The sequence below is a fragment of the Ambystoma mexicanum genome, chromosome 12 (assembly GCF_040938575.1).
Source record: "Ambystoma mexicanum isolate Mex_15411 chromosome 12, UKY_AmexF1_1, whole genome shotgun sequence".
Lineage (NCBI taxonomy): Eukaryota > Metazoa > Chordata > Amphibia > Caudata > Ambystomatidae > Ambystoma > Ambystoma mexicanum.
The window spans coordinates 93,139,813-93,167,443 of record NC_090936.1 but is presented as its reverse complement, the minus strand read 5'-3'; the positions used below and the strand labels follow the sequence as shown (position 1 = coordinate 93,167,443).

Genomic DNA, 27,631 nt, shown 5'->3' with positions numbered 1-27,631 from the left:
GTGGGTTAAGCCCCTCCCACTTTGCTAGCATAGGTTTGCGGCAGAGTGGCCGTGGCGTCTCAGCACTGTAAGTGTTCATGTTCCTATCACAGGTTTTGATGTTGGATATGCCCACTAGAATAAGCCTGGGGCAGGGTGGATACTTCTCGCCTCTCAGTCCCTGGTGGTCTAGTTGGGTTTTGTCTCATTGAGCAGGCTTGCCGAAGCCTGCGGTCAATCACGCTGATTGTCTCTGGGTTGCGCATGCGAGCGGCTTTAGCCGGCATCTGGCTTCTTTCTAGCGGCGCACTGCTGCAGACGGTTCTGTTCTTCTGCAGCCGGTTCGGTACTTCTTCAGGGAAGCCGTCTTCCTCTGTGGGTTTCCTTCTCTGGTGGTCTGCTTGTTCCCAACTTTTCCGCTCAGGCATGGAGCACTGGTTATGGTTTTCTCGCTTTGGTTTGTCCACTTGCCTCCTGGACAAAACCTGTGCAGGATATCAAAAATACATTTGAGGCCCGTTCCGTTGTGCAAAGACCTGCGCAAAACCCGAATTGGGTAGCAGAGATCGGATAGTTGGCCTTTGACTGGGACAACATTCTAGAGGGGTTCAGTTTGACAAACAACTTGGGTACCGTGTCCAGCAATTAAGTAGGTCAATAACAGGATGAATACCATGGTCATCTTTCTTAAAGATCTGAATCGAAATTGACTATTTCCAGCTGATTGGAATGGCCAAATTGCTGCCAACAAAGATGAATAAGGCCAGAGAAACAGGTCATCAAAAGGCAGAATCAAATGTGTCCCACCAAGGGACAGCGATCTGGTCCTGGGCTCTTAAGATTTGGAGCACTTTCCCCCCAGGAGGTCTGCTGGTCCTCATCCTTTCCCCTCAGGGAGTGCAGCACTGCTTCCAGTTTCTCTACTTGCCAGAGGCCAGACAGACATTGGCAAGCATCTGCTTGAGACAAGTCTGGACAAGATGGTTCACTGCACAATACTGGTGCAAGCGGGGTTGGGGGGGAGGGGTAGAAATGGGGACCCTCTCAATTGCTACCAAATTTAGGGTTGACTCTGGGTTTTTCCCTATCCCTTCAGCCTCCTGTTGATACAGGTTTTTACCCTGTTTTGACAAGGCCATAGTTATTGGCCTTGTCACAAGGACAAGACCCTCTTTTTTAAATCATCATATGAACAGTTTACAGCAATTAACCTCTTACTCCTACGTCCCGTCCCATTTCCTCCATACTTATGGGACATTCCTCCTTCCTGTGGGACGGGACCGGAGCACTTTGTAAAAGCAACCAAAATTTTGCAAAAATGTTAGTCCTTCCTCTCTTCCTACGCTGGGTCCGGCACGCGGCCGTAGCCCTGCCCATCTCGGCTGCACCCCGCACGTCACCCATCAGTCCTTTTCTCCTCTCGTTCGGGACTGGACGCACTTGTTTCTGCTGAAGATTTTCTTCCCTTTTTCCTCCTCTCTGGCTCTCGCTAGCGATCGTGTACTAGTCTGTCTATGTTGTTCAAACTAGACTTTCCAGATTATTCATCGTGTCACCGACGATTCATGAGGGTGGATCCCCATCCTCTTTGTTTAGAGTGTTTGGGACCGGACCACCTTTGGGACTCCTGTTTTTATTTTGATTCCCTTTCGGTCCGGGCACTTCAACGTCAGTTGGAGCGGTGGGGGGAGGTGTTTCGACGTACTCCTTCGCATTTTCAATCTTTTATCGACGAAAAGAAGAAACGCACGGTAAGTTCTTTACTTTTCAGAGCACCCCGGCCGGGAGACACCTTTCCGGGTTCTTCCTGGGCCGGGAGGAGCGTCGACCGCTCTATCACCGGGGCTTGCCCCGAGGTGCCTTCTGGGCCTAATAATTGTACCCGAGTTTTCTCCGAGGGTTTCCGTAAGGGGCCTGAGGATACCGGAGTATGCTCCGAGGCCCCTCCTGTGGGGGCTGCTTGTAGACCCAGTTCTACTGAGTCGTGGGGTACCCGAGCTCGCTCTGAGGCCTCTTTATCGGCTTCCCTCAAAAGTACCGGGGAGCGCCCCGAGACCTTGGTTGGGCTTGGTGTTACCGAACGGATGTTCGAGGCCCGCGCTAGTAAGGCTGTGACCGGGCCTGAGTCCGAGGTCCCTCGTACAGAGGCTAAAGAAACCAACATTTCTGAGAGGCCCAAGCAAGGCCTTATCGGTGAAAGTTGTTTCTCACTGTTCCCGCTCTTGTGGCGACACCAGAACTGTTGAGGGAGCAAGGAGTGAAAGTTCCTCCTTTACCGGCAATGCCGAGGTCCTTCCTGTGAAGGCTAGTTTGGCTATTGGTATGTTGCAGAAACATTCCAGGCCTCATAGTACCGGCTCGGCCGAGGATCCTTATGTAAAGGCTAAAATTAAGACCCCTGACCCACGGACGGGGACCCCTGCCTCATTTCCACACATGCCGCAGTTCCCCTCAGGTGATGGCAAAATGGCGGCCGTTCCCGCCACGACCACGGTGGCCATTTTGGGCGCTTCCCCTACAACTACACCATCGGCCTCAGGTGTAGGAGTTGGTTCTGTGGGTGAACATAAAAATCCTTGTGCGCATCCATTTCATCCAGTTTACGACTGGAACGCTCGGATGCCCCTTCTGCACAATGTCTCGTTGCCTGTGGGTTCGGCACCCTTGATTTTTTGTGGACACTTCAGGGGATGGGCCTGTGTGGCAACCCTCCCCTCTGCATCCCTGGAATTATCCTCCTCATGAGAGGCCTCCTCCAGCTCCAAAACCGTCTCCGGAGGACGCCTTTTTCGGCAAATTGCAGAGGCTCATGCGTACCGACCCCATGAGAGAGTATTTCAAGGGTCTTTTTAGGGAGATATGCCCGCCTGTGCCTCCGGCTCCACCCGCTCCCCCGGTGGTTCCGCCGGTGCCGCCCTTGCCTACGGTGCCTCCCCCGACCCTTCCGCCCTTGCCTCCATTGTTCCCCATGGACAAGGCGGTGCCTGACACGGTTCAGCAGGATCCTGACCTGTCGGATGATGCGCACGGCGATCAGGACGGCGAAGACCAGCCCCGCTCTATTAGAGCTTTTCATGACCGGTACTGGACATGATGTGCCTATTGGATGTTCCAGTGCCCGAGGCACCCGCTCCGCAGGAGGGTGTGCTTTGGAGGGCGTTCACCCTGTCTCCTTCGGAGCGTACCGGCCTGTTCTTGCAGAAGGACGTTTTGGCCGAGGTCCATAGGGTCTGGGAAAAGCCACACTCTGGACTTTTTGTCAACAAGAAAATTGACGCGCGATACAAGCTACATTCTTCGGAAGAGGTGGCCCTATCATCTTGTCTGCCCCCCTCCTCCACGGTGGTGGCTGCGGCCACTTTACAGTCCAGGCCTGCATCATCCTCTTCTATGACAGCTACTCAGGTCCTGGGGAAAGAGGACAAGCTCCTTGACTCCCTTGGGAGGAAGATTTTCGCTAACTCTGCCTTGCAGCTCTGGCAGGCTAATGCAGAACTGGTGTTAGCGGGAGTGAATATGAAGATGTGGAAAGGTCTGTTGGAGTTCGAGGAGTTGATTCCGGTCGAGAAGCTGGAAGACTTTAAGGCGGGTTTATCCGATGCCAGTGCCAGGCCAGCCATCCCAGGATCATCTGGCTCGCCTGTTTTCCCTAAACGCCCCTTCTTGCCGGTATCTTCTGCTTACAGAACGGCCAGGCCATTCTATACTCAATGGAGATTATGTGGGAGGCGCCGCTAATATTGTTCTGGTCTTTATGACATGTTGGGGCTACGCTGTTATTGTGCAATTATTCCGACATTGCGTGCTCGGATCACCTGATCAACGTGACGACGTTGTCACGTTGGTCAGGTGCATGTCAGCTGATGTTGTTTAAATGAAGCGGATGCAAAAAACAGCGCTTCTGATCGTTTCATGTTTTTCAGCATTCTAGAGCCCTGCTTTTGCTTTCTTCTTGTGGATGCGCATATTCTGCACTCAGCGATATCTAACGGACTGGAGTCCGCACGCTGCCTTGTGTTTCTACTTGGTATCCAGTAACTCTCACTCGTAGGGGAGTTTCCAAGGTTTCTGCTTTCCTACGCGGCTTCCCACAAGGAGCGGTTGCCGCTTTCCGCAACGCCAGGTAATCTCCCCGCTCGTAACAGAGCGGCCAGTGTTTCGGCGTTTCCTACGCAGCATTCAGTAATTTCTTGTTCCGTTTTCTATACAGAGCCTCCCGCCGCATTTCCACGCGGCACATAGCAGTTCCTGCTCAGTTCCCTACAGAGACTACAGCTATTTTCACAGTCTTACACTAACACCCTGCAGAATTCTGTTCCCACAAATTTACATCTCATTCTATTAGGAGATCTTTATACTCTGCATAAGACCTCTGCTAATCCTAAACCATCCTGCAGGAGAGATACACGGCCATGGATCTTCCTGTTTGGACTTTCTACAGTAAAGGGCTTGATTTCCCGGATCAAGGTTCTCCAACTACTCCTACTACCTTCAAGTGCACTGGACTTTGGACGCTTTCCTGTGTGTGCACCAACCCGACTCTAGTACGGCCCTTGTTCCGTCCGGGTTAGATTCCTCACTTCCCCTTCCTGGTCGATGTCTCCTTGGATTCATCGGACAGTTCTGGACTTACCTTTGGCAGTGCATATTCAGGTTAGTGTACATTAGATAGGTTTATACCATCTTCTTAAAATCTATATTATTCTAATTAGTTCCTCTTTATCAACAGCCTGGAGAATCTTGGTCCACTCATGCCCTTCGCACTGATAGCTCTCTTCGACTGTAATCCTATGCTAGTCGAAGAGTGACATTAGTTAGAAGGTCTTTCATATGACATAACTCCATTCTACTCCTAGCACCAATCGATGGGAGAAGACTTTGAGTGTATCCTTTACAAAGTCTGTATCCTTTTAGGTTTATCTCAAAATATCATTCGGTATTCTTTGTGTTCCATGGTCATTAAATCTGGGATTTGACAGCCAGGGTCTTGGCCCAGGATCAGCTTGAGGCCGCGGCTCATCACGTCGACACTTCGGCTCGGGGCCTTATGCTGGGAGTTGATACCTCTCAACAGGCGTGGCTGCATGCCACCAAGTTCTCAAAGGAGGTGCAGGACAAGGTGTTGGACCTGCCGTTTGACGGTAAGGAGCTTTTCCATTCCACAACGGATGTGGAGCTCACCAAAATGAAGGACAGCACCCAGACAGCTAAGTCTTTGTCCGTCCTGGTTAAAACTCCTTTTAGGACCCAGAGACCGTTGTCGCAAAGCCGGCCCTCCTCTGGTTTCAGGGGGTTTCTAGACCGGAAATCCTGCAGAGTAGATACCCCTTCGGGTAATTCCCGCCGGAGGCAGCAACGGACTCGGTTTTTCTCCCACTCCTCAGCCTCCTCCGCAGGTTCTGGTGGTAACACCACTAAAAAGCCTGTCAAATGAGGGTTCTCCGCGCTCGCACGAGACCGCGGTGGGAGGACGCATTGCGTCTCATTGGGAGACGTGGCAGACCATCACCGAGGACAGGTGGGTCTTGTCAGTTGCTCGTGCGGGCTTCTGCTTACCCTTACCCCCTACCCCACCCTTCAACCCTCCTTTCCAGCAGTCGTGGTCGTCCTCCCTAAAAGCCGAGGTTCAGAAACTTTTGGACCTGAGAGCTGTGGAACCCGTTCCCCTGAGGGAACAAGGGGAGGCTTCTACTCCCGGCTGTTTACGGTGCCCAAACCCAACCAGGCTGGCCTGCGCACCATCCGAGACCTTTCCCAGTTCAATCTTTTTCTACCCCACAAGAAATTCAAGATGATCATGCCCGGCCAGATACGGTCTTCCTTGCAGGTGGGCGATTGGCTCAGCGTGGTGGACCTTCAGGATGCGTACATGCATATTCTGATCTGGAGTCCACACAGGAGATCTCTCCGTTTCTCTGTGGGAGAGGAGCACTTCCAGTTTTGAGTGCTTCCTTTTGGCCTCAGCTCGGCACTGCATGTCTTCACGAAGATGATGTCGGTGATCGCGGCCTATCTTCGTCTGCAGGGTATCCATGTGTATCCGTATTTGGACAACTGGCTTTTACTCAGCCCTTGCCCGTTGAAAGCCGCCTGCAATCTTCAGTCTCTCCTCCAGCTCCTGTTCCACCTCGGGCTGTCGGTGAACTGGCGGAAATCTTCCATGACAGTCTCTCAGGACTTGATTTTCCTGCGTTTTCGCTGGAACACGATCGACTGCAGAGTGTACCTGACCGGGGACAGAATGGTGGATCTGTTGGCCATGTGTCAGATGTTTGCGCAGTCAGAGAGCATGTCGGCCTGGTGGTTCCAGAGGCTTCTGGGCCTCATGGCCTCTTGCATATTGGCTCTTCCTCTTGCTCGTCTCAAGATGAGGCGGACTCAGATGGCTCTTTGGAGTTCTTGGCGTCAGGCTGTGGATTCGGACTCCAAGTTGATAACGATTCCGGCTTCCATGAGAGCGGACCTGGAGTGGTGGTCGTCTCTCAGCAATCTGTCGGTGGGGGCGGGTTTTCAGGACCCAGCCCCTATGGTGACGGTCACAATGTACTTCTCCCTTCTAGGGTGGGGTGCGACGTTGGATCTTCTTCAGGTCTCGGATCTTTGGTCGCCTCAGGACAAGCTCCTCCACATAAATCATCTGGAGCTTCTGGCGATCTTCCTAGCGCTCAAGGGGTTAAGACTGATCATTGCCAACAAAGTGGTCCGTATCCGCACGGACAATGTGGTGTCGATGTATCACATCAACAAGCAAGGGGGCACCAAGTCTCCCCCTCTCGTGGACCTGTCCATCCAGATTTGGGAGTGGGCGGTTCGTCATGGTGTCTGGCTACTTGCAGTACACATTCCGGGCCAGCTGAATGTCACGGCAGATGCCCTCAGTTGGCGGACGATGGTCAGCTACGAGTGGGAATTGAAGGCGGAGATCCTTTCATGGATTTTCCTGAGCTGGGGCACTCCGAGAGTGGACCTCTTCGCTACGCCGGCAAATAAGAAACTTCCTCTGTATGCCTCCAGAAATGGGCTTGGAGCCTCCTCTCTGGGGGATGCTCTTGAGATTCCATGGCACAACATGAGGACTTATGCTTTCCCGCCTCTGCCTCTGGTTCACCGGATGATTTGCAAACTGAAGAATGCAGTGAACTGTTCCCTTCTACTCATAGCCCTGTGGTGGCCGGCCAGGTTTTGGTTCTCAGAACTTCAACACCTGTCGGTGTATCCGCCGATCAGGTTACCAGTGAGCCCCGATCTTCTTCACCAGGGGGAGCAACAGCTGTGACACCCCTCCCCCCAATCGCTCAGCTTGGCGGCATGGTGCCTGAGTTCAGGTCTTTAGAACATCTTAGCCTGTCTGCGGATAACATGCGTATTATTCAGGCAGCCAGGAAACCCTCGACTAGGTCCCAGTACAGAAGCAAGTGGCCCAGGTTCTGTCATTAGTTTTTAAACAAACAGCTGGACCCAAGGGCAGCTACAATTGACACGGTACTGTCCTTTGTATCCCACCTAGCAGAGTCGGGAATTCATGTTCTGTCATGCAGAACTTATCTTTCGGCGGTATCTGCCTACCTATCTACGGACCAATGCTCTTACTCTCTGTCTAATCCAGTGGTTAAGAGACATTTTGCAGGCTTGACGCGCCTTTATCCTCCGATTCGTAGTCCGCACCCGTCGTGGGATCTTAATGTGGTCCTGACGGCATTGTGCCATAAACCTTTCGAACCAATGGCCACAGTGGACCTCAAGCACCTGTCGTGGAAGGTGTCCTTTTTGGTTGCCGTTACTTGAGCAAGGCGCGTACGTGAGCTCCAGGCTTTGTCGTTGGAGCATCCCTTCTTGGTTTTTCACAAGGATAAGGGGGTCCTACGGACAAACCCTGCTTTCCTGCCGAAGGTGGTCTCTGATTTCCATCTGAACCAGTCAATCTCCCTGCCGGTCTTTTTTCCGAACCCCGCTTCAGAGACGGAAAGGGTTCTGCATTGCCTGGATGTTAGAAGGGCTCTTAAGTTATATCTGGACCGAACATCCGAATTTAGGAGCTCTTCTCAACTGTTGGTGACCTTTGGTAATCCACAAGGTAAGCAGGCCTCGAAGGCGACTATCTCTAGATGGATCGCTGCCTGCATTACGGAGTCTTACACCATCCAAGAACTGCAGACTCCTAAAGGTATTCATGCACACCTGGTGCGGGGCAAGCAGCCGCAGTTGCCTTTGAGAAATATGTCCCCTGGGAGACCATCGCAAAGGCGGCTACTTGGGCCTCCTCATCGGCTTTTTGTAAGCATTATTGTCTAGACCTGAACTCCAGATCTGATGCTCAGTTTGGTCAGGCTGTGCAGAAGATCCTGTTTCAGTAAGGGGTTTTTCCATCCACCCATAGTTCCTGTAAGGAGTGCTTGGGAATCTCCCATAAGTATGGAGGAAAGGGGACGGGACGTAGGAGTATAACCAGGTTACTCACCGTAGTGACCACCTTACTCCTAGTCCATACTCCCCTTTCCTCCATATGCCCACCCCCGTCCCCTCTAATAAGGTTCCTCTGTTATTGCTAAAAGGTCTCTGACCTGGCGATAGAAAAGGACTGATGGCCGATGCGCGGGGCGGAGCCGAGATGGGCGGGGCTACGGCCGCATGCCGGGCCCCGCGTAGAAAGAGAGGAAGGACTAAAGAATTTGCACATTTTTGGATGCTTTTACAAAGTGCTCCGGTCCTGTCCCACAGGACGGAGGAATGTTCCATAAGTATGGAGGAAAGGGGACTATGGACTAGGAGTAAGGTGGTCACTACGGTGAGTAACCTGGTTAAAATAGTGCACAGCATTTTAAATTAAGTTTAAATTTGGACAAGCATTTTAAAATCAGACAGCCCACGTTACAACTTTGAAAGATTGTGTCATGCCACGTTGGAGACCGGGGTCCGCCGCGCCCGCTCTCCCCGTCACCTCCTGGCGAGTCTACCCGCGCTTCCGCGCCTGGGGGCTCGCCAGAGGGAGAGCGTTGGGTGTCGGGGCCGGAGGGCCACGGCGCATGCGCGGGAGACCTCTGTCTCGGTTCCGCGCATGCGCCGTGGACTGGGCTCGAGTCCTAGGAAGGGCTTGCCTTCCAGGACTCGCTTTGAGTACGCCGGCGCCCGGGGGTGAAGCGGCTTGCATTTCAAGCCTCACGGGCGCCGGCGACCCATAAAAGGAGCCGCAGATCAAGGCAAGCCGCGTCTCAATCTGTCAAGTTGGGAAGCACGAGGGGGCTGCGTACCTGGTTTCTTGGTCTTTGATCTTGCCAAGGTCGCCAGTCTGGAACCAGTCGAAAGACGAGCTTGTGGCACGAGAGACCAGCCTCTCCGCCACCCAAAACTGATACTGGGTGGAGGATGGGCCGATTCCCAATGTCACGGAAAGCACTCTCCTGATTAACGTGACGAAGGGACTGTGCAAGCACAGACAGGAGAGGCTACAGTCTTGTTGCCGATCACGGGCAAGGATGGAGTCCGATGGAATCAAGTCCAAAAGCACGTGAACTGAAGCGGAGGTCAATGATTCCGGCGTGGCAGATATATTCTTAGTCCACAGGACGGATGTAGAGGGTAAGGCCGGACAGGAATGGAAGGAACCAGACTGGAACAGGTGACCAAACTGAAGGGGACCGAAAGGTAACCCTAGGGCAGCAATCACAGGGGACCCCGGTAAGTGTATGCTGGCAGACCCAGGGAGATCCAGGTAAAAGGATGTCGGCAGGCCCTGAGTTGAGTCTGGTAAGTTGCTGGCAGAGCCAGGGGAACCCAGGTAGAGTATGCTGGCAGGCCCAGGGAGAACCCAGGTAAAGTATGCTGGCAGGCCCAAAGAGAACCCAGGTAAGGTATGCTGGCAGGCCCAGGGAGATCCCGGGTAAGGTATGCTGGCATGCTCAGGGAGATCCCAGGTAAGGTATGCTGGCAGGCCCAGGGAGATCCCAGGTAAGGTATGCTGGCAGGCCCAGGGAGATCCCAGGTAAGGTATGCTGGCAGGCCCAGGGAGATCCCAGGTAAGGTATGCTGGCATGCCCAGGGAGATCCCAGGTAAGTGTATGCTGGCAGACCCAGGGAGATCCAGGTAAAAGTATGTCGGCAGGCCCTGAGTTGAGTCTGGTAAGTTGCTGGCAGAGCCAGGGGAACCCAGGTAGAGTATGCTGGCAGGCCCAGGGAGAACCCAGGTAAAGTATGCTGGCAGGCCCAGAGAGAACCCAGGTAAGGTATGCTGGCAGGCCCAGGGAGAACTCAGGTTTGTTTTGTTCTGTGAGCATTCCTACCTGGGCTACCTGCTACTTACCTGAGCCCACCTTGGGCTGCCTGCAACTTACCTGAGTCCACTCTGGGCTGCCTGCTACTCATCTGAGTTCCTCCCTGGGCCTGCCAGCATACCTTACCTGGGATCTCCCTGGGCCTGCCAGCATACCTTACCTGGGATCTCCCTGGGCCTGCCAGCATACCTTACCTGGGATCTCCCTGAGCCTGCCAGCATACCTTACCTGGGATCTCCCTGGGCCTGCCAGCATACCTTACCTGGGTTCTCCCTGGGCCTGCCAGCATACCTTACCTGGTTCTCTCTGGGCCTGCCAGCATTCCTTACCTGAGTTCTTCCCTGGGCCTGCCAGCATTCCTTACCTGAGTTCTTCCCTGGGCATGCCAGCATTCCTTACCTGGGATCTCCCTGGGCCTGCCAGCATACCTTACCTGGGTTCTCTCTGGGCCTGCCAGCATACCTTACCTGGGATCTCCCTGGGCCTGCCAGCATACTTTACCTGGGTTCCACTGGCTCTGTCAACAACTTACCAGACTCAACTCAGGGCCTGCCGACATCCTTTTACCTGGATCTCCCTGGGTCTGCCAGCATACACTTACCGGGGTCCCCTGTGATTGCTGCCCTAGGGTTACCTTTCGGTCCCCTTCAGTTTGGTCACCTGTTCCAGTCTGGTTCCTTCCATTCCTGTCCAGCCTTACCCTCTACATCCGTCCTGTGGACTAAGAATATATCTTCCACGCCGGAATTATTGACCTCTGCTTCAGTTCACGTGCTTTTGGACTTGATTCCATCGGACTCCATCCTTGCCCGTGATCGGCAACAAGACTGTAGCCTCTCCTGTCTGTGCTTGCACAGTCCCTTCGTCACGTTAATCAGGAGAGTGCTTTCCGTGACATTGGGAATCGGCCCATCCTCCACCCAGTATCAGTTTTGGGTGGCGGAGAGGCTGGTCTCTCGTGCCACAAGCTCGTCTTTCGACTGGTTCCAGACTGGCGACCTCGGCAAGATCAAAGACCAAGAAACCAGGTACGCAGCCCTCTCGTGCTTCCCAACTTGACAGATTGTACCTTTACCCTGTACGTGTACATATTGAAATTAAGCATGTTTTGCTGTGTCACCTGCACTGGATACATGTGTACGGGCACCCCCAGGGAAGTGTGGTCCAGCATTGCTAGGAGAGAGAGCACAGGCAATCTGCACGGTTGTTATGCATTTGGAAACATATTTAATTTACAAAACGATTGGGCCAACTTTTCCAAGAAACACTAGATAATGCTTGTACCCTCACATTTAACCAGATATTTATTTTAAAATATTGCAACATGCAGGAAACATTTATGCTCAAAATAAAGTCTAGTTATTCATGCTGTAGTTTAAAAATTGCATGAACTAAAATATTTCTGCTTGAATTGTGATGTGTGTTCCTTGGGAGCACTCCTGTTTGTGCTTGAAAGATTATGATGTGTATCAGCAGAAGGAAAACCTGCTCTTTGGCGCCTCCTGCTGGCCAACAACTGAGGCAGCCGCCTAGTATGCCTATTGCTTGACTGGGTCCTTGTGGTGGCTAGTGCAAGATCGCCTATCATTGTTTTAGGCTCAAAAATGAAACTTATTCTTGCAGTACTGGGTGTGATCAACTAACAGCCTGGAGTGGACAAGAGGCATGCATGAATGTGGCCGAATGTTTGAGTAGAATGTGTATCATCACATCCAGTGAGTGTTTGCAAATGCTAACAATGACCTGCTCGCGGTCCACAGTAATGGCTCCCTATGGGTAGTCTGACAAAAGGGCATCTGTGCTTTTTTTGCATTGAACCATTGGGTGGGAACAAGGGACGTGTGCTGCCATGGGGGGCTGTGGTGGCAACTGAGACGGGGCAAGGAGGGATCAAATGGGTTACTGGGGTTTCCGTGCCAGGTATCTACCGGGTTGGGGGTGAGGGGAAGCTGTCATGAGAGGCCATATGGCATTTAATGTTTTTCAAACAGAAATAGAAAGAATAAGAAGAACGAAGTCGCAAAAGAATGTTTTGGAATCACATAACCAATTCATTATTTTCTGCATGTGCAATGATTAAGAAAAATAGAAACCTATTATAATACAGACATGAACATCGCTATATGTTAAAATTGAATCATAGAGTTTTTGTGGGGTGTAACGCACCCTCTGTATGTCCAGCCACCAATCTTACAAATACACTCATTCATTCATAGCCTTCCAACATTCACTCCTCACCAAAAAGTGCATCAATGATAAAATGCATATGACTTACAATCTAAAACCAAGCGCTGGTAATGAATTCCAGCCGACGCCCCCTTGTAAATACTATGCACCACTACTCTTTAGGGCAAAGCAACATTAGCTGGGGATCGGAGCACTTAGTCTAAGGAATAAACAGAAAATATACAATCCTTAATTAAAAATGTAAATAGAAACACAACACAACAATACATTCATCATCATTAAATTCTCACCTATCCATAGAGGACTATGTACAAACAATTATAAAGCATTGCCATCGATCCATCCATCCATCCATCCATCCATCCATCCATCCATCCATCCATCCATCCATCAAAGTCCCTCTGCAGGGATACCAAACCCCAGCATACACAGGTCCCAACCTTGTTAAATGATTCCAAATAGGCCCAACAGAAGAGTCCGGAGTCCAACGAAGCCACCCCAGCCGCCCTTACTGTGCCAGATGCCAAAGTCACATTCCCTCACCTTAGGCCATACAGCAACTGAATTGTCATTTGGCAAATGTAGATAGAAAATGGCACACATCGATCTTCGATTCAAATGTATACCCTTCCTCACCACCTACAATAGAGTATCCTAAATACAACTCACTTCAACTGAAATGAGTAAAACCAATATTACGAGAAACACAAATTCATTTAGCAATCTTGCACACTTGGTCATTTACCTCATAGTGCTGGTGTTACAGCTCGATATGATTATCTTGCATTCAATCTTGCCTGATGGATTGTAATATGGCAACACTGTTGTATAGATATATTCCTTCATACTTATCTGCATGAGGGGGTTAAAGTGCCAACTTTAGTGATTATGGTCATTCTAAATACTAGGGGCGTTTGACAGCAACTTGTGTGGGACCAAAAATAGTCACAGCACATACCCAATACAGGTTATTCACCTCCCACTGTTCTGGACATGATGTCAAAGTAAACAAACTAAGCGCACGTCCCATATGTATCATCTTTGGTGGCCATCTTTGCTAAGTATCCCAAAGAGCGAGTACAGCAGCCATCTTAGAGTGGAGTAGGAACCTTTCCTAACCTATAGAGTGTTTTGCCCGAGGGCAGCCATTTCTCGACTCCCAGGGCCAACACTGATCCCAGTTGAAGAATATACAGAGTTAGCTTTTCAACTAATCAAGGAAGACCAGTGCAGGTCATCATTAAGACCTGTCCTGTGGGTATCGAGACAGTGAATCCAGGTTTGTTCTAATCTATATTATCTCGGGGGCACAGAAAAACCCAACTGGTCTGACTTAAGTTGATTGATGACAAACCAATGTCATCGGCCTGTGATTCTTTTCCAAGAAATGTGATACCAGTGGGGGACTCAATGTCCCATTCCTAATCTTGCTGCAGTATTCAATAATTCACACAGAGATCTTTCTAGTAGTCATGCCCACATACAGTAGGTCAATGATGTATACAACATTAATTGAATTGCATGTGGTAAATTTGTGTAGATTCCATCTAACATTATCATATGCAAATTATGTCCTTTTTCTTGGTATAGGCACAGACCTTGCAATTCCCAAGGGATGATGTCCTGTTACCCCAACTCGTAGTAGCTGCCCACCTACTATTAATGAGGTTTGAAATGGTCCTTCCCTATGTGGAAGTCTTGTGTGCACAAGTTTATCCTTTACATTGGTGCCATGCTTAAGTGCAAAAAAAGCCATTTCGGTAGTGCATCCAGTCGAGATCAGTAGACGCCAATATTTCCTAATTAAATGGCAAATTCTGTTGGCATGAGGGGAAAAGGTGGTGGTACACACCACTCTATCGGTCAATGTGCGAGGTTCGCTCAGTGCCATGAGCGCTTCGCGGTTAGTATAGCAAGCCCTTTTGGCTGCATGTTTAACTATTTTGCATGGGTATCTACGTTGTTCATGCCTCTCGGCTAAAATTTGGCTCTGATCTTCAAAATCATCCGTGAGGGTACAATTTTGTGTCAACCTGAGGAACTTGCCCGTAGGGCAAGCTATCCCACAGGGCCTTAAGGTGTTGACTATCATAGAATACTAGTATATTGCTATCCGTTGGTTTGCGGAAGAGGTCGGTGTAAATCCCTCCATCCCTATGCCCAATTCTGAGATCCAAGAAAGGCAAAGAATGCCAATCAGCATTGCTCGTAAAGGTTAAATCCTGCTGACACTGATTCAAGCCAAGGCCAGAGTCATATAGTGATTCCTTATGTCCTGTGCATATAAAAATATCATCAATACAACAATGCCAGTTGGTTATAAAGGCTACATATGGATTATTGTTATATATGAAAGGTTCTTCAAATTCTGACATGAAGATGTTCGCCAAACTGGGGGCAAAAGCTGCCCACATGGCGGTACCTTTACTCTGTAAAAACATGTCACTCCCAAAGGCGAAGAAATTGTTGCAAAGCTCAATCTGTATCAAGGCCACTATGAATGCTATTGGTACTGTGTGTGGCAAAGGTCTGGTATCTGTCCTATTTCGTAAAACAATAAGTGTCTCGCCCTGAGGTATTGGTGTATATAGGGCGGCAATATCCAAGATCACCAAGATGTTATTCTCTGGGTCAAAAGGTATTCCTTTGAAAAATGTTTATGGCTGTTGTAGTATCCTTTAAATAGGACCTGGTTTCTATGGATAATGGTTGTAGGAAAATATCAATGTACTGACCGATAGGTTTCAAAATGGAACCACATAGTGAAACAATGGTCCTGCCAGGTGGATTTGCAACAGATGTATGCATCTTTGGGAGTGCATGTATGACCAGCACCCTACACTCAGTCAGAGTCAAAAATCTGACCTCTTTCTGAGTAAGGAACCCCTCTACCAGCACACAACTTTGGCCAAATGTCTATCCGTAGGGGGCAACCCAAATTGGACTGTAATCTTCTTTATTTTCCACTAGGGCTTTAACAATGTTGTTGTACATGGTGGAGTCGATAAGGACAATTACTCCACCCTTATCATCAGGCTTGATCACCAAGTTTGTATTACCCGCTATGATTTTTAGAGCTTGTTCTTCGTCCCTGTATATATTACTAAACCGACCATGATTGCCTTGATCCCTAAAGATACGGGGTAGATCCCTTGGAATCATTCGGAATCGGAATCATTCGTTCAAAGGTGATCATCTCAGGCGGAATCTGATTCATTTGGAATAAAAGAGGACTTGGGTTGAAAACTGGTAATAGCACGATCATCTGTGTGCTTGTGGCCAAGAAAAAAGTCAGAATGTGACATGAGAGTTTCAAGGGTTATATTGGGTGGGCAGGGTGTCCGGGGAGGTAGGAGAGCACTGGGTGGGTGCCTAAAGGTACGGAATAGAAGACCAACCCATGAGCACTAGCAGCTTTATTTGAGCATGCTGTGCTGGAAGACATGGAAGGCTGAGATAGAAGCCATTCGTATTTCCTCCTTCCATTCCGTATTGTTGACAAAGTGGATATAAAAATCTTTTTGTGAAGCCTAGTTTACCAGAGGGTCGTTGTTGCTTAAAAGATGCAAATGCCTTGCAGCATTGTTTATTGAAAATCCTATGCATCCCCAGATCATATGGGGCGGGGGCAACCTTTCAGGTGCACAGCTCTTTTACAGGCACCCAAAAGTCAATGTTCTTCGTCTGTATGACTGTCCCACTCCATTTCTGCAGCCTTCTGCACTTTCTGCCTTTCATATCCATCGACAGTATTGTAGGAAGCTTGTTTTGGCCACTTTATTTATTTATTATGTCATTTGTAGAGCTCACCAAACCCAGAGGCATCAAGGCGCCTCCACTCGATGGTGGGGCCCAGTGGCAACACCTCATCCAAGATGAGGTCCAGGACTGCTAGAAGCAGGCCAGGTGTAGTCGCTAAAGAAAACAGACATGCTGCTTTTTAATATCATGGACACAACATCAGTTTGTACACGACTTTATAGGTAGAGGCAAGATGATAGCAAGTTAATGCCCTAGACTCAGTTGATACAGTAATGTATAGGAGGGAATGGAATGGAATGGAAGGGATGGGATGGGTAAGATAGGAAAGGGCAAGATAGGGAAGGGTGATCATCAGGAGTCCAATGTGCAAATCCATCAGCATTGACAATTTCTGTAAAGCTGGATAACGTTTTGCTGGGAGAGACTAAAGCAGGCAGCACCCTTATAATTGGGTAGGACACAACACACAGTACTGTCCCCCAATATCCAACTGTTCCAAGGCCAATGGAAAATGTGCTGATTCAGAATAGGGGAAGAGACAGGGCGGACATCCACTTTACAGCACAGTAACTAACCATCAGTGACAAAAGGGCACTGTTCTTTCTTTAAGGCACTGGAACGTACTTGGCCTTTGAGGGTCGTTCTCCTTCTGAGGTCTCCTTCTGTTCATGCTGAGCACCTCCCATCCCAGCACTGGCCCGTAGATGAACTCGAGCTGTTTGAAATACGTGGACTGCCTGGAATCAAACCTATTCATCTTCATTTAGAGATCAATGCCATTAACACATTGGGTATTAGCAAATACCATGCTTAGACTTGAACCTGCAGCTATGGTGGCACTCATAATCTCCCATTTAGTTGTAAGGGAACCTGCCCAACTCACCGTGAGCGTTTCACAGCATTTGCCAAAGGGCCATTTTGCTGCATTTTCTTAGTGGCCTATTTTAGGGGGGCTGTGGGGTCAGAGTGTACGTAAATGGGGAATTTGAGGATTCAGGGGCGGGTGCATTTATTATGCAAGACCCACGTCCAGTAAAGGCACCCTGTCTGGGAGCTTCTAGAATGTGGAATGGGGGTAATACCTCGAGTGGTAGCCATTCATAAACCGAATCCAATAAAAATATATGGTCCATAGGCAAAGAATTTCTATTAGTTATATTTGGGACTTGACCAATCGGCTATGGAAAATAATTGCAAAAGAAGCAGGATTATATACTCTGTTTATAATACACAATACTTATTGAAATGAATAATGAGTGAGGGGGAACTGGCCATCGATTAACAACTATCAGGAGCATCAAGGGAACTGGAGAGCAGGTGGCAAGGAGAGGGGGGGGGGGCTAAAGACCAAAATAAAATCAAGGACTTTGTGGAGTCATTGTCCCGGAAGAATTAGTGGTTATGTGAAAGCAGCTTATCAGTGTACTCTCAACACATTTTGTCAAACTTTCTAAAATAATAGTGCTGGAGCAGCAAATTCAAACAGGTCATTAAAAGCTTTGTGATTTCAATAGCCTAATAACTTTATTTCCTGCTTAAGCACACATGTCTATATTCTCATTTACATTCTTCCTCCACAGCCCATGGTACACTTCGTGGAGAAATGATAGCCGTATCTGGCGCATTACTCTTGCGGCGGGTTTTGCAGCAGCTAGCCACACCTGATTGCACCAAAAATATCTTTTGTCTACCAACTTATCTGACTCTGGAGAAACGCAGGTTCTTCATCAAATAGATATCCCTTCCAGCGTCAACTGCTCAGGCCTTTTTTCAACAGGGGGTGTACTACTTGACACGACCGTGGCACTCGTTGCCTCCGGACGTGACGTCGGCCGCATGCATACTACATCACTATGCCCTGTACCTCAGCTCCTTTTTTCCATGCGCTCAGCATGCTGCCATTCGGAACATTTCTCGCGTGAGAATGTCAATTCGACAATTCGTCCAACTTTTGATAGACTTTCTTCTATATGTCAGCCCCTAAGGCTTAAGGATTCAAGCATTGCCAGGACTACAACTCTAAGATGTCGATCAGCAACCTGCATGGCATCTGCCTGTGGTGTCTCAGTAAAGATCACAATATCAAGAGTGTGGTTTATGTCAGCAAATTAGTACAAAATCTCTTAGGGAACGATCAGCTATAACTCCAATTCGTCAAAGGATCATGGTAAGGAGGAAGCGTGGGAGGCATTAATGGAGCAAATGCTCCAGATGTCTAGAACAGCTGCAGCAGGTACGACTCTGGTCTTGACATTGCAGGCCAATACGGCACCAGTTGCGCCCAGAGTTTCCGGCGCCAAGGTGGCCAAGTCTGGTCCTACTCCCGCATGCTCGACCATGACAACTGGAAAACTGGCACTAGTGCAAAAGGGCCCAGAGGTACTGACGCTGATAGGCCTAGTGGGAACAATGCCATTGACGTTGGTGCCGACAGTCAAACTTTCCTTTGTCCCTGAATCCTGATCAATGTTTTTCAACTCAATGCGGTCCGTTGATGATGAAGGGGACCAAGTGCCTTTTGCCTTTGAGCCAATGGGTGGGGTGACTGGAATAGACTATTTTTTCCGGAGCAAGCAGATTTGCTTGCTCCAGCCTAAGGGCTGCATGATGCAATTGGGTTGGACACACCTCCTGAACTGGATCTGCAACAGGTCGCCCCTTATGGTCAACCTAATGCACAGTATATAGAAGGACTGTGGAGTACTGTGGAGAGGGTGGTAAAGGCGCACCAGCAAAACCCCTATCGGGCTATTATCTAACAGACATCTTAGAAAAGGGACCACAAACGGAAAGGACGTTGCCTTTTAATGAGGCCATCTCAGACCACATTACAATATTGTGGCGGAGGCCCTGTTACCACGTCAGCTGTGGTTACAGAGCTTACAAAAACATACAAGCTGACTAAGGGGTTTTACCTTTTCTGTCTTTTCCACCCCACCCCAGAGGGCCTGGTGGTGCAAGCCACTACAGTAAGTTCTGGGCCAGCCACATCGACCTCTAACCTGCCTACAGACAGGGAATCCAAGAAGACGGATCCCCTGGCCAAAAAGATCTTTGCCTCTGGTAGCATGACCCTGACGGCCTTCGCTAAGTACTTTCACAGGCTCTGAAGATTCATGGTGGATCACATCCTGGCTGGTGTAATGAGTGACGGTTTCATGCAGATCATTGATGATGGCAAGGAGGTGGCATGTCAAGCACTGCAGTCGTGCCTGGCACTGCAGATTGTATAAGCCGTGCAATGGGGCCACCCACTGTGTTAAGGAGATCAGCCTACTTGCACAGTTCAGGATTCTCACCAAGTGTCCACGCAAAACTTCTGGACATAGCTTGGCTCAAAGGCACATGAATCCTTGGAGAAGTTCAAGGACTCTAAATTGGCTGCCATGTTGCTGGGCTTAGCTGTGCAGCAACCTGCAAAGCAATCTTTTGGCTTCTCCTCTAGGGTAAGAGGCTAAAGGCGGCACATTCCGTTTGGTAAGAGGGCACAGCTCCCGCAAGCCAGGCAAGGGCACTGTAATTTTCTTTTCACAAATGGGCCAGGGGGCTTTTAGAGGCCAGCAGACTGCAGAAGTAGTTCTCCCCACATGTTTCCCCGGTTGGAGGGTCCATTTCTGAGCACTTGGTCAGGTGGAAGGAGATAACTTCTGACGCCTGGGCCTTGCAGTTTGTTGCACTGTCTACCATTTTTATGAAAACCTCCAGACAGACCACCCTCCTCCACCCCCCAAACCTCCCAGCCACTCAACAACAACCGGAACAGGAGCTGTAGGAATAACTGAGAACCCTGTTATTGAAGGGTGCTGTTGAAGAGTTGCCACCCGAGCAGAGGGGATCAGGCTGGTACTCTTATTTTCTGGTACCCAAGAAAGGAGGAGGAGTCTCTCATTCTGGACCTCCGGGCCTTGAACAAGTTCTTGAGGAAAGACAAGTTCAGGATGGTGACGTTAAAATAAATTTTCCAGGCTCTGCAATGTCGTGACTGGTTGGTGTCGCTGGACCTTCAGGACGCATATTTTCATGTGCCACTTTATCGGAGGGAGAGGCGATTCCTGAGATCCGTTATCGGGGACACTAATCAATTCAAGGTGTTCCCCTTTGGCTTGACCTCCATGCCCATGGTTTTCACCAAACTGATGGCAGTGGTGGCAGCACACCTCAGGAGATCCAGTGTTCATGTATTCCCAAACCTGGATTACTGGCTGATCCGAGGAAGGTCGCCGGAGCAGGTATCGGCTCAGCTCGAGGAAACCTGCTCTGCTTCACGGTTTGGGTTTCTCCTTGAATTTCCATAAGTACCATGTAACACCAACACAAAAGTTGCAGTTCATCAGAGCAGTCCTGGACACTCGGCTGGGGAAGTCTCTCCCCCCCAAAGAAAGAGTCATCAGTGTCAGGCAAATGGTTGAGCTGTTCCAGAGCCACAACCATCTACCAGCGGCTTCCTTCCTCTGCTTCTTAGGTCTCATGGCTTCCTGCATTTTTCTGGTGCCAGAGGCCACTGCAATCTCTGCAGTGGCTGTCGAGGTATCAATGGTCCCAATACTTTGATGCCATAAAGGACATTCAAGGTCTGTGACCAACAACCTCTCTTGGTGGGCTAGCAGGGAGAACATGATGACTCAGGAACTCTTTTGACCTCCATGGCCCCAAACCCAGGTGGTCACGGAAGCATCCTTGAAGTGTTGGGATGCTCACTGCTGGGATCTACAGGTGAGCGACCTCTGGTCACCAATGAAATGCCAGTATCATATCAACAGGCTGGAATTGCGGGTGGTCAGGTTGGCCCTGATGGCCTTTGCGCCCTCCCTCAAGGGGAAACACGTTGACGTTCCAACTGACAACACAGTGGCCATGCACTACCTCAACAAGCAAGGCTGTGGCTAGCCTCTACCCATATGCAGAGAGGTTCTGCAGCTATGGTTCTGTTTGCTGGAGTACCGGATCTCTGCTTAAGCTGTCATCTAGCAGGAACAGAGAACAGGCTGGTGGACGCTCTGAGCATGCAGAGCATGGTCTCACACAGTTAAAACGTTCGCCAGGAAGTTCTCAAGGAGATCTTTGCTTAGAGGGGCACCGCGAGAGTAGATCAGTTGGCCATGAGGGCCAACAGAAAGTGCAGACACTGTTTCTTAATGGAAACAGCGAAGGGTTCAATGGGGGACGCATTCCTGGTGGAATGGGTCTTCCACCTCCACTATGCGTTCCCTCTAATAGCTGTCATCCCGTGGGTTCTCAGGAGTTTTAGATTTCGAGCTACCGTGATCTTGATCGCCCTGCATTGGGCGAGGATAACATGATACTCGGAGCTCCTTGACTTGGCCATCTGCCCACCTCTCCGGTCCCTTGCTGGCTGGACTACCTATCTCAGTCAGAATGTCGGGTGCTCCACCCAAACCCAGAATCTCTCAAGCTACAAGAGTGGCTCTTGAGAGGATGAGGTATGATGACTGGGTGCTCTCAGAAGAGGTGATTGAGGTGCTACTGGCTGCACGCAGACTGTCTATGAGATCTTTGTACACGTGCAAATTGAGAAGAATCACTGCGTGGTGTAAGGAACGCAGGATAGATCTTATCGCTTGTCCCACGACTACAGTGATGGAGTCCCTTCTGTCACTGACCTCTTCACGCCTTAAGATAGGCACAGTCAAAGCCTACTTGGTGGCTTTGCCTGTGTTCAAGAGGTCTCCGGATCAAAGAACCTTTTTCATGATCCCGGTCATGACCCAATTCCTGAAAGGCCGTGTAAATAGGTTTCCACCTACTCCATTTTTGGCTCTGGGCTGGGACTTAAACTTGGTGTTAGCATTTTTGATGGCGGCTCTGTTTGTGCCGATGCATTCATGTCCTGTCAAGCAATTTACACTGAAGATGGCCTTCCTTTTCTATCATGTCAGCAAGAGGTGTAAGTAAGTTGCTGGCTTTATTTTGCAAGCCACCTTTCCTGCGATTCTTCAAGGAGAAAGCTTTGCTCAAAGTGTGTCCTAAATTTCTGACTAAAGAGGTTTCTGAATTCCAAGTGCGCCAGAGGATTGACTTGCCAGTGTTTTATTCTCCTACGCATTCTAGAAGAATGAAGAGGCTACACAGGCTGGACCATAAGAAGGCATTCAGCTTTTATGTGACTAGGACAGCGGAATTTAGGTGCAACAAGCAACTCTTTGTGGCTCTCTCTCTACCCAGGAAGGGTCTGGCAGCTGTGTCCAAGCAGACAATCTCTTGGTGGATAACGCTCTGCATCGCAGAGTGTTATCAGAGAGCAGGTAATGATCTGCTTCCAGACTTCAGGGCACATTTCACCAGGGGTATGGCAGCATCATCTGCATTGCAGAGGGCTACATCAGTAAAAGAAATATGTCCAGTAGCAATGTGGTTGTAACTCCACACGTTCACCAAGCATTGCTGCTTGGATGTACCACGTTGTTTGGTTGCTTGATTTGGCAGAGCGGTGTCGCAGAGTTTCCTTGTCTGAGGGACCATGTTGTACTGCTTTGGGAGTCTATCTGATGAGGAATCTGCAGGAGGGTGCAATCCCTTGAAGGGGAAATTACTTACCAGTAATGTTCTGTCTCCGTATTCTTCTCCCGCAGATTCCTCAGCACCCTCCTAATCTTTGCCCTAGATTTCTAAAAGCTCCTCTGACTCGCACCTGTTTAACCTTTGTTTCCACTGCAATTTATGTAATCTCTGTAATCTATGTAAGCAATGCTTCTGTGTAAATGTAATCATTGTAAGTAACTAAACACCCAAGTAACTGTATGTGTAGCGTTTGTAATGTATCACCATTGCAAATAACCATTGTAACCAACCTTCTTAAGAAAAGTGCCTAGATGCCCCCGGGCTTGGGGCGCTATACAAATGAATACATAAATAAATACATGTGGCCCCACTATGAAAGTGGCTTGCTGTCCATATTTGGTTGTCCCCTTTTAATGGGGCGAGATCATGATGATACGTTTTTAGGCACAGTTTGATGTCTTTCTCTAGGATTTGGTGAATCATTGCGGTGCTGCATACTAGCTGACCCAGGGGGAAGAGGGAGAGTACCCCTGCATCCCACCTAAGCCAAAAGGGTAGAAGAGCTGACCTGCCTGATAAGCTTAAGAGGCTAAGGAGACGAGTTGACCCAGGGGGAAGAGGGAGAGTGCCCCTGCAGCCCATCTAAGCCAGAAAGGGTGGATAGGATGACCTGCCTGAGAAGCATAAGAGGCTAAGTAGGCTAGCTGACCCATTGGGAAGAAGTGCCACTGCAGCCCACCTAAGCCAAAAGGGTGGAAGAGCTGACCTGCCTGAGAAGCTTAAGAGGCTAAGGAGACGAGTTGACCTAGGGGGAAGAGGGAGAGTGCCCCTGCAGCCCATCTAAGCCAGAAAGGGTGGATAGGATGACCTGCCTGAGAAGCATAAGAGGCTAAGTAGGCTAGCTGCCCCATTGGGAAGAAGTGCCACTGCAGCCCACCTAAGCCAAAAGGGTGGAAGAGCTGACCTGCCTGAGAAGCTTAAGAGGCTAAGGAGACGAGTTGACCTAGGGGGAAGAGGGAGAGTGCCCCTGCAGCCCATCTAAGCCAGAAAGGGTGGATAGGATGACCTGCCTGAGAAGCATAAGAGGCTAAGTAGGCTAGCTGACCCATTGGGAAGAAGTGCCACTGCAGCCCACCTAAGCCAAAAGGGTGGAAGAGCTGACCTGTTTGAGAAGCTTTAGAAGAGGCTGAGGACACCGAATGACCCCGGGGGAAGAAGAAGAGTAAGCCTTCAGCCAGAAACATGAAAGAGCTGACATGCCTAGGAAGCCTGGGAAGAGACTAAGGTCGACCTTACAAATATCCTGGTAGACGGACACCAGGACAGAAGCAAGAACCCTCAGAGGAAGAGGGGCAAAATCATAGGTCCCCCGAAGAGGAAAGGGGCAACAATACAGGTCCACTGAAGGTTGTGAGGGGCAAAGAAGAAAGAGAGAATGAAGGTAATGAAGATAGACTTCTGAAGCAAAGGGGATTCATGCAGAGACAGAGGGACTGATCTTCCGAATGATGGAGATGGAGAACCAAAGCACAGGACCCAGCTGATTCCTTGCCTAAGAGGCCCTGCACCTTTAAGACAACTAGAGGTCCCGGTTGATTGGTTTGCGTAAGCAGCCCTATTGTTTGTTTATCTGAAGAATCTGTAAGGGAAAACCACCTTTGAATTGTTGGACTGTTGTTATTTAGGGAAAGGGAAGGACTTTATAGTCTTCATTGCACCATTTGAATTAGCTATTCTGACAATCTCACTTTCAAGGAACCTTTGATTCAGGAAGCTTCTATTTTAAGTTAAAAGATTAGTTGTAACAAGCAAGTTTTCTTTAGAGGTTTTAGTATTTTGGGGCACCTTTTTACCTCATAGGTGAAGTTCACCTTCAGTTTGTGTTATTCACACAGGGCTTGACTTTTAAGTCACTTACATTTGAACATGTTGCTTTATCCTTTAAACCCTGTTTTGGTTACACCTACTTAATAAAATATTTTCTTTACGAAGACCCAAAGTCTGAGACCCTTCAGTTGTCAGGTCGTGGGACTCGTCACAAGTAGTACTCTCAGTCTGTGACATCCAGTATGGTTTTTTGGCTATTTTCTAGCCGAATCCTATGGCTTTCTCTTCTGCGGCTGCTAAGCTCAAGGGAAAAATGTTAGGGAACTGAGGTACGGGTGCATAGTGACGTAGTATATATGCGGCCGACGTCACGTCCAGAGCCGACAAGTGGCAGAGGAGTCCACTGTCACTATCGAGTCATACTACGCTCCCTGTCAAAAACGTTTCAGAGCATATGAAGCTGGAAGGGATATATGTTTGATGAGGAATCTGTGGGAGACGAATCCATAGAAAGAACATTACGTAAGTAATTTCTCCTTTTTGCCGATAATCCCCCCCCCCAAAAAAAAGGATAAAATAGCATTTGTTGAACAAAGGTGTCCGAACATGGGTAATACATACATTTCACCTGATGATACGGCCCTTCCACAATGTGTGACACACGCCAGCACTGGTCCGGTAGGAGGGATAGAACTGGGGCTCTGTTGGACTTGTTTTATTCCATCTAACATTATTTTCGAGACCCAACTGATTCTGAAGGGCAACAGCAGCATGTGTGAATACACACACACCAGGTCTATGGATCCTCTGCCTGGTGCATGCTTATTGATGGTGGCATGATGGGATGTACCGATTCATTGACCAGAGAAATGAAGGAGAGCATTGGTGACAAGAGTTTTATTTGGGGAAAAATGTTGTTTTTAGTCTGGCTGATCTACTGGTGCAGCCTCCGTGAAGTCATATCATCAGCATTTAAATGGTTCCTTTGTTAAAAGGCCTAAACTTTAAAAAAATAAAAGGAGCACATACACGATGGGGCTCAAGCACAGCACCTTTGGGTGCTAGCTCCCTCCCCACCCCAGGAGAATGTTTTTAACCATGTGTCCACCAAGGCTTTGGTTGTGACGTGCGCTTGAATACTTATGTGCGAGAGAACAGTGCGCCCTGCAGACCGTTGTTTGTTTATTTTTTACATTTGTAAAGCGCCTAAACCCGAGGGCATCAGGGCACTGTTATTAAAACCAGTTACACACACAAACATACAAGCAAGGCGGTGTGAGGCAGGATACTCTTCCCGCGCGTCATTTAGTTAGATACCTAACCATATAACAATGTCGTTTTAGGCAAAGAGACAAGTTTGTAAAGCCTTACGGAAGGACGTAAGAGTGCTCTGCCCTTAGGGCAGAGGGGGGAGAGGGTTCCAGTGGTGCGCTGCCACTGCTGTGAAGCTGGAGCCTCCTCCTCTGAGTTTTGAAAGTCAATGGACCTCTAGGTAAAATGACAGTGTCTCGCACGACTGTCTAGATCGGGTATCGGAGATGGATTGAAGCTAAAATAGCGGCGGGGTGGCTCAATGGAATGTCCATTTGAGTAATAAGAGATGTGTACAAATGTCGCTCTCAAGTGCAGTTTACAGATTTTACTTCCTTTTTTTCTGTCGACATATCACATCAAACAACATTAGTTGACATATTCTGCCACACCCTACCACCATTTTGTGCAATTTGAATTCATCTATTTTAATTTAACTTTGAAGACTCTGATCACAAAATTAGCTGTATATTTTCGATTTGCAATTGGTGGTTTCTGGCATAAGTGTGGCTATTTGACAGTTTGTTTTTAGTGTGCATTTGCTTGACTTCCCAATGTCACTTAATGCTGGCTTGTCTTAAAGCAGGGAATGTGTCATTGCATTATTAAAGCATAATGTTCTGCTATTGCAATTGTAGAGCTATGCTCATCATTGACTCCTACTGTATTGCAGCAGTACCCCAGATAGAGACAAGAAGCCATGGGGTTGTTGAGAACAGAAGAGACATATATTTTCTTTTCACTTTTTTCTAATTTTAATATATCTTTACCCTTTAGACCTCCACTGAACTTAACACGACGACAGGCTCTGTTCTGCAGTTTTCTATTGGTAAGTACCACACATATTTATTTGTTCTATTGTTCATTTACAACGCGCTTAATAACAGCGAGTGGTTTCTAAGCACAGGATCGGAATTCGAGCCTGTGTTGCGCTGCGTTTTCTTGCTTCCAAGACAAACGCTTTGCCCCTGAGCTATCCTTCCTACGATAACACGATAAGGTCCAAAAGTGCATTCGCTTCCTTTCCTGCTCTAATGTTCTTTTAGTTGTCCCCCAATTTGCTATCGTTATCATTTTAAAATGACAGATTTTATTTATAAAAATGAAGCAGGTTCACCCTCTCCTTCTGCCATAAGGAAAGCACTTCTCAACATCGACCAGCATTATGGATTGCGGCGTCGCGGGCGCTTAGCGCAGGTGCAAGCGCACAGTCATTACTGCAAGGGGACACTTTAATTGAGCGCTTTCATTGATCCACTTACGAATGACAGAGTTGATTTGGCTCTGAATGCCTTATTTCTCCCCAAGGAAGGAAAATAAATGTGGAAGGCTGATCAGCAATTTCAGAGCCTGCTGGTTTAAATCCAAAGATTCAAGTTGGAGTGAAACCTTCACAGCTGCACTTGCCTTAAAAAGTGCTTTCGTCCTGCAGTTTGAAGCTCGTTGGGATTATTTTTGGAGACGATTGGCAAATTTGGCGGGAGGCGGGTTTTGTTACCAGGAAAACAATGTTACAGGATTAAATCCTGTTGGCCCGTTTGTGAGTGTGCCCATTAGGTACAGGGTGGAATTGGACGGCCTGTGGTTCCATTATGCCCATTGCAGAAGGCCCTACTGCTGGCACACCACTCACACTACTGCCATGGCAGAGGCTCGCCACCAGTCGACCCAATGTGTGCATTTTTCAGAAACATATAAGCGAGCCATTAAAACATGCTGTTAGGCAGAAACCTGTGCAGTTCCCTTAGGGACCACTGCAAAAGATTTAAGACTATAGG

General features: G+C 48.8%; 1 protein-coding gene across 2 annotated transcripts in view; it reads left to right on the top strand.

Annotated features, from left to right (window-relative positions):
- RELN (reelin) overlaps positions 1 to 27,631 on the top strand; it is a 2,335,047-nt gene that overhangs the window by 959,288 nt on the left and 1,348,128 nt on the right. For both annotated transcript variants that reach the window (XM_069628072.1, XM_069628071.1), the window contains exon 8: positions 26,631 to 26,682. In XM_069628072.1, the coding sequence (XP_069484173.1) occupies positions 26,631 to 26,682 (52 nt within the window). The remainder of the gene's footprint in view (positions 1 to 26,630; positions 26,683 to 27,631) is intronic.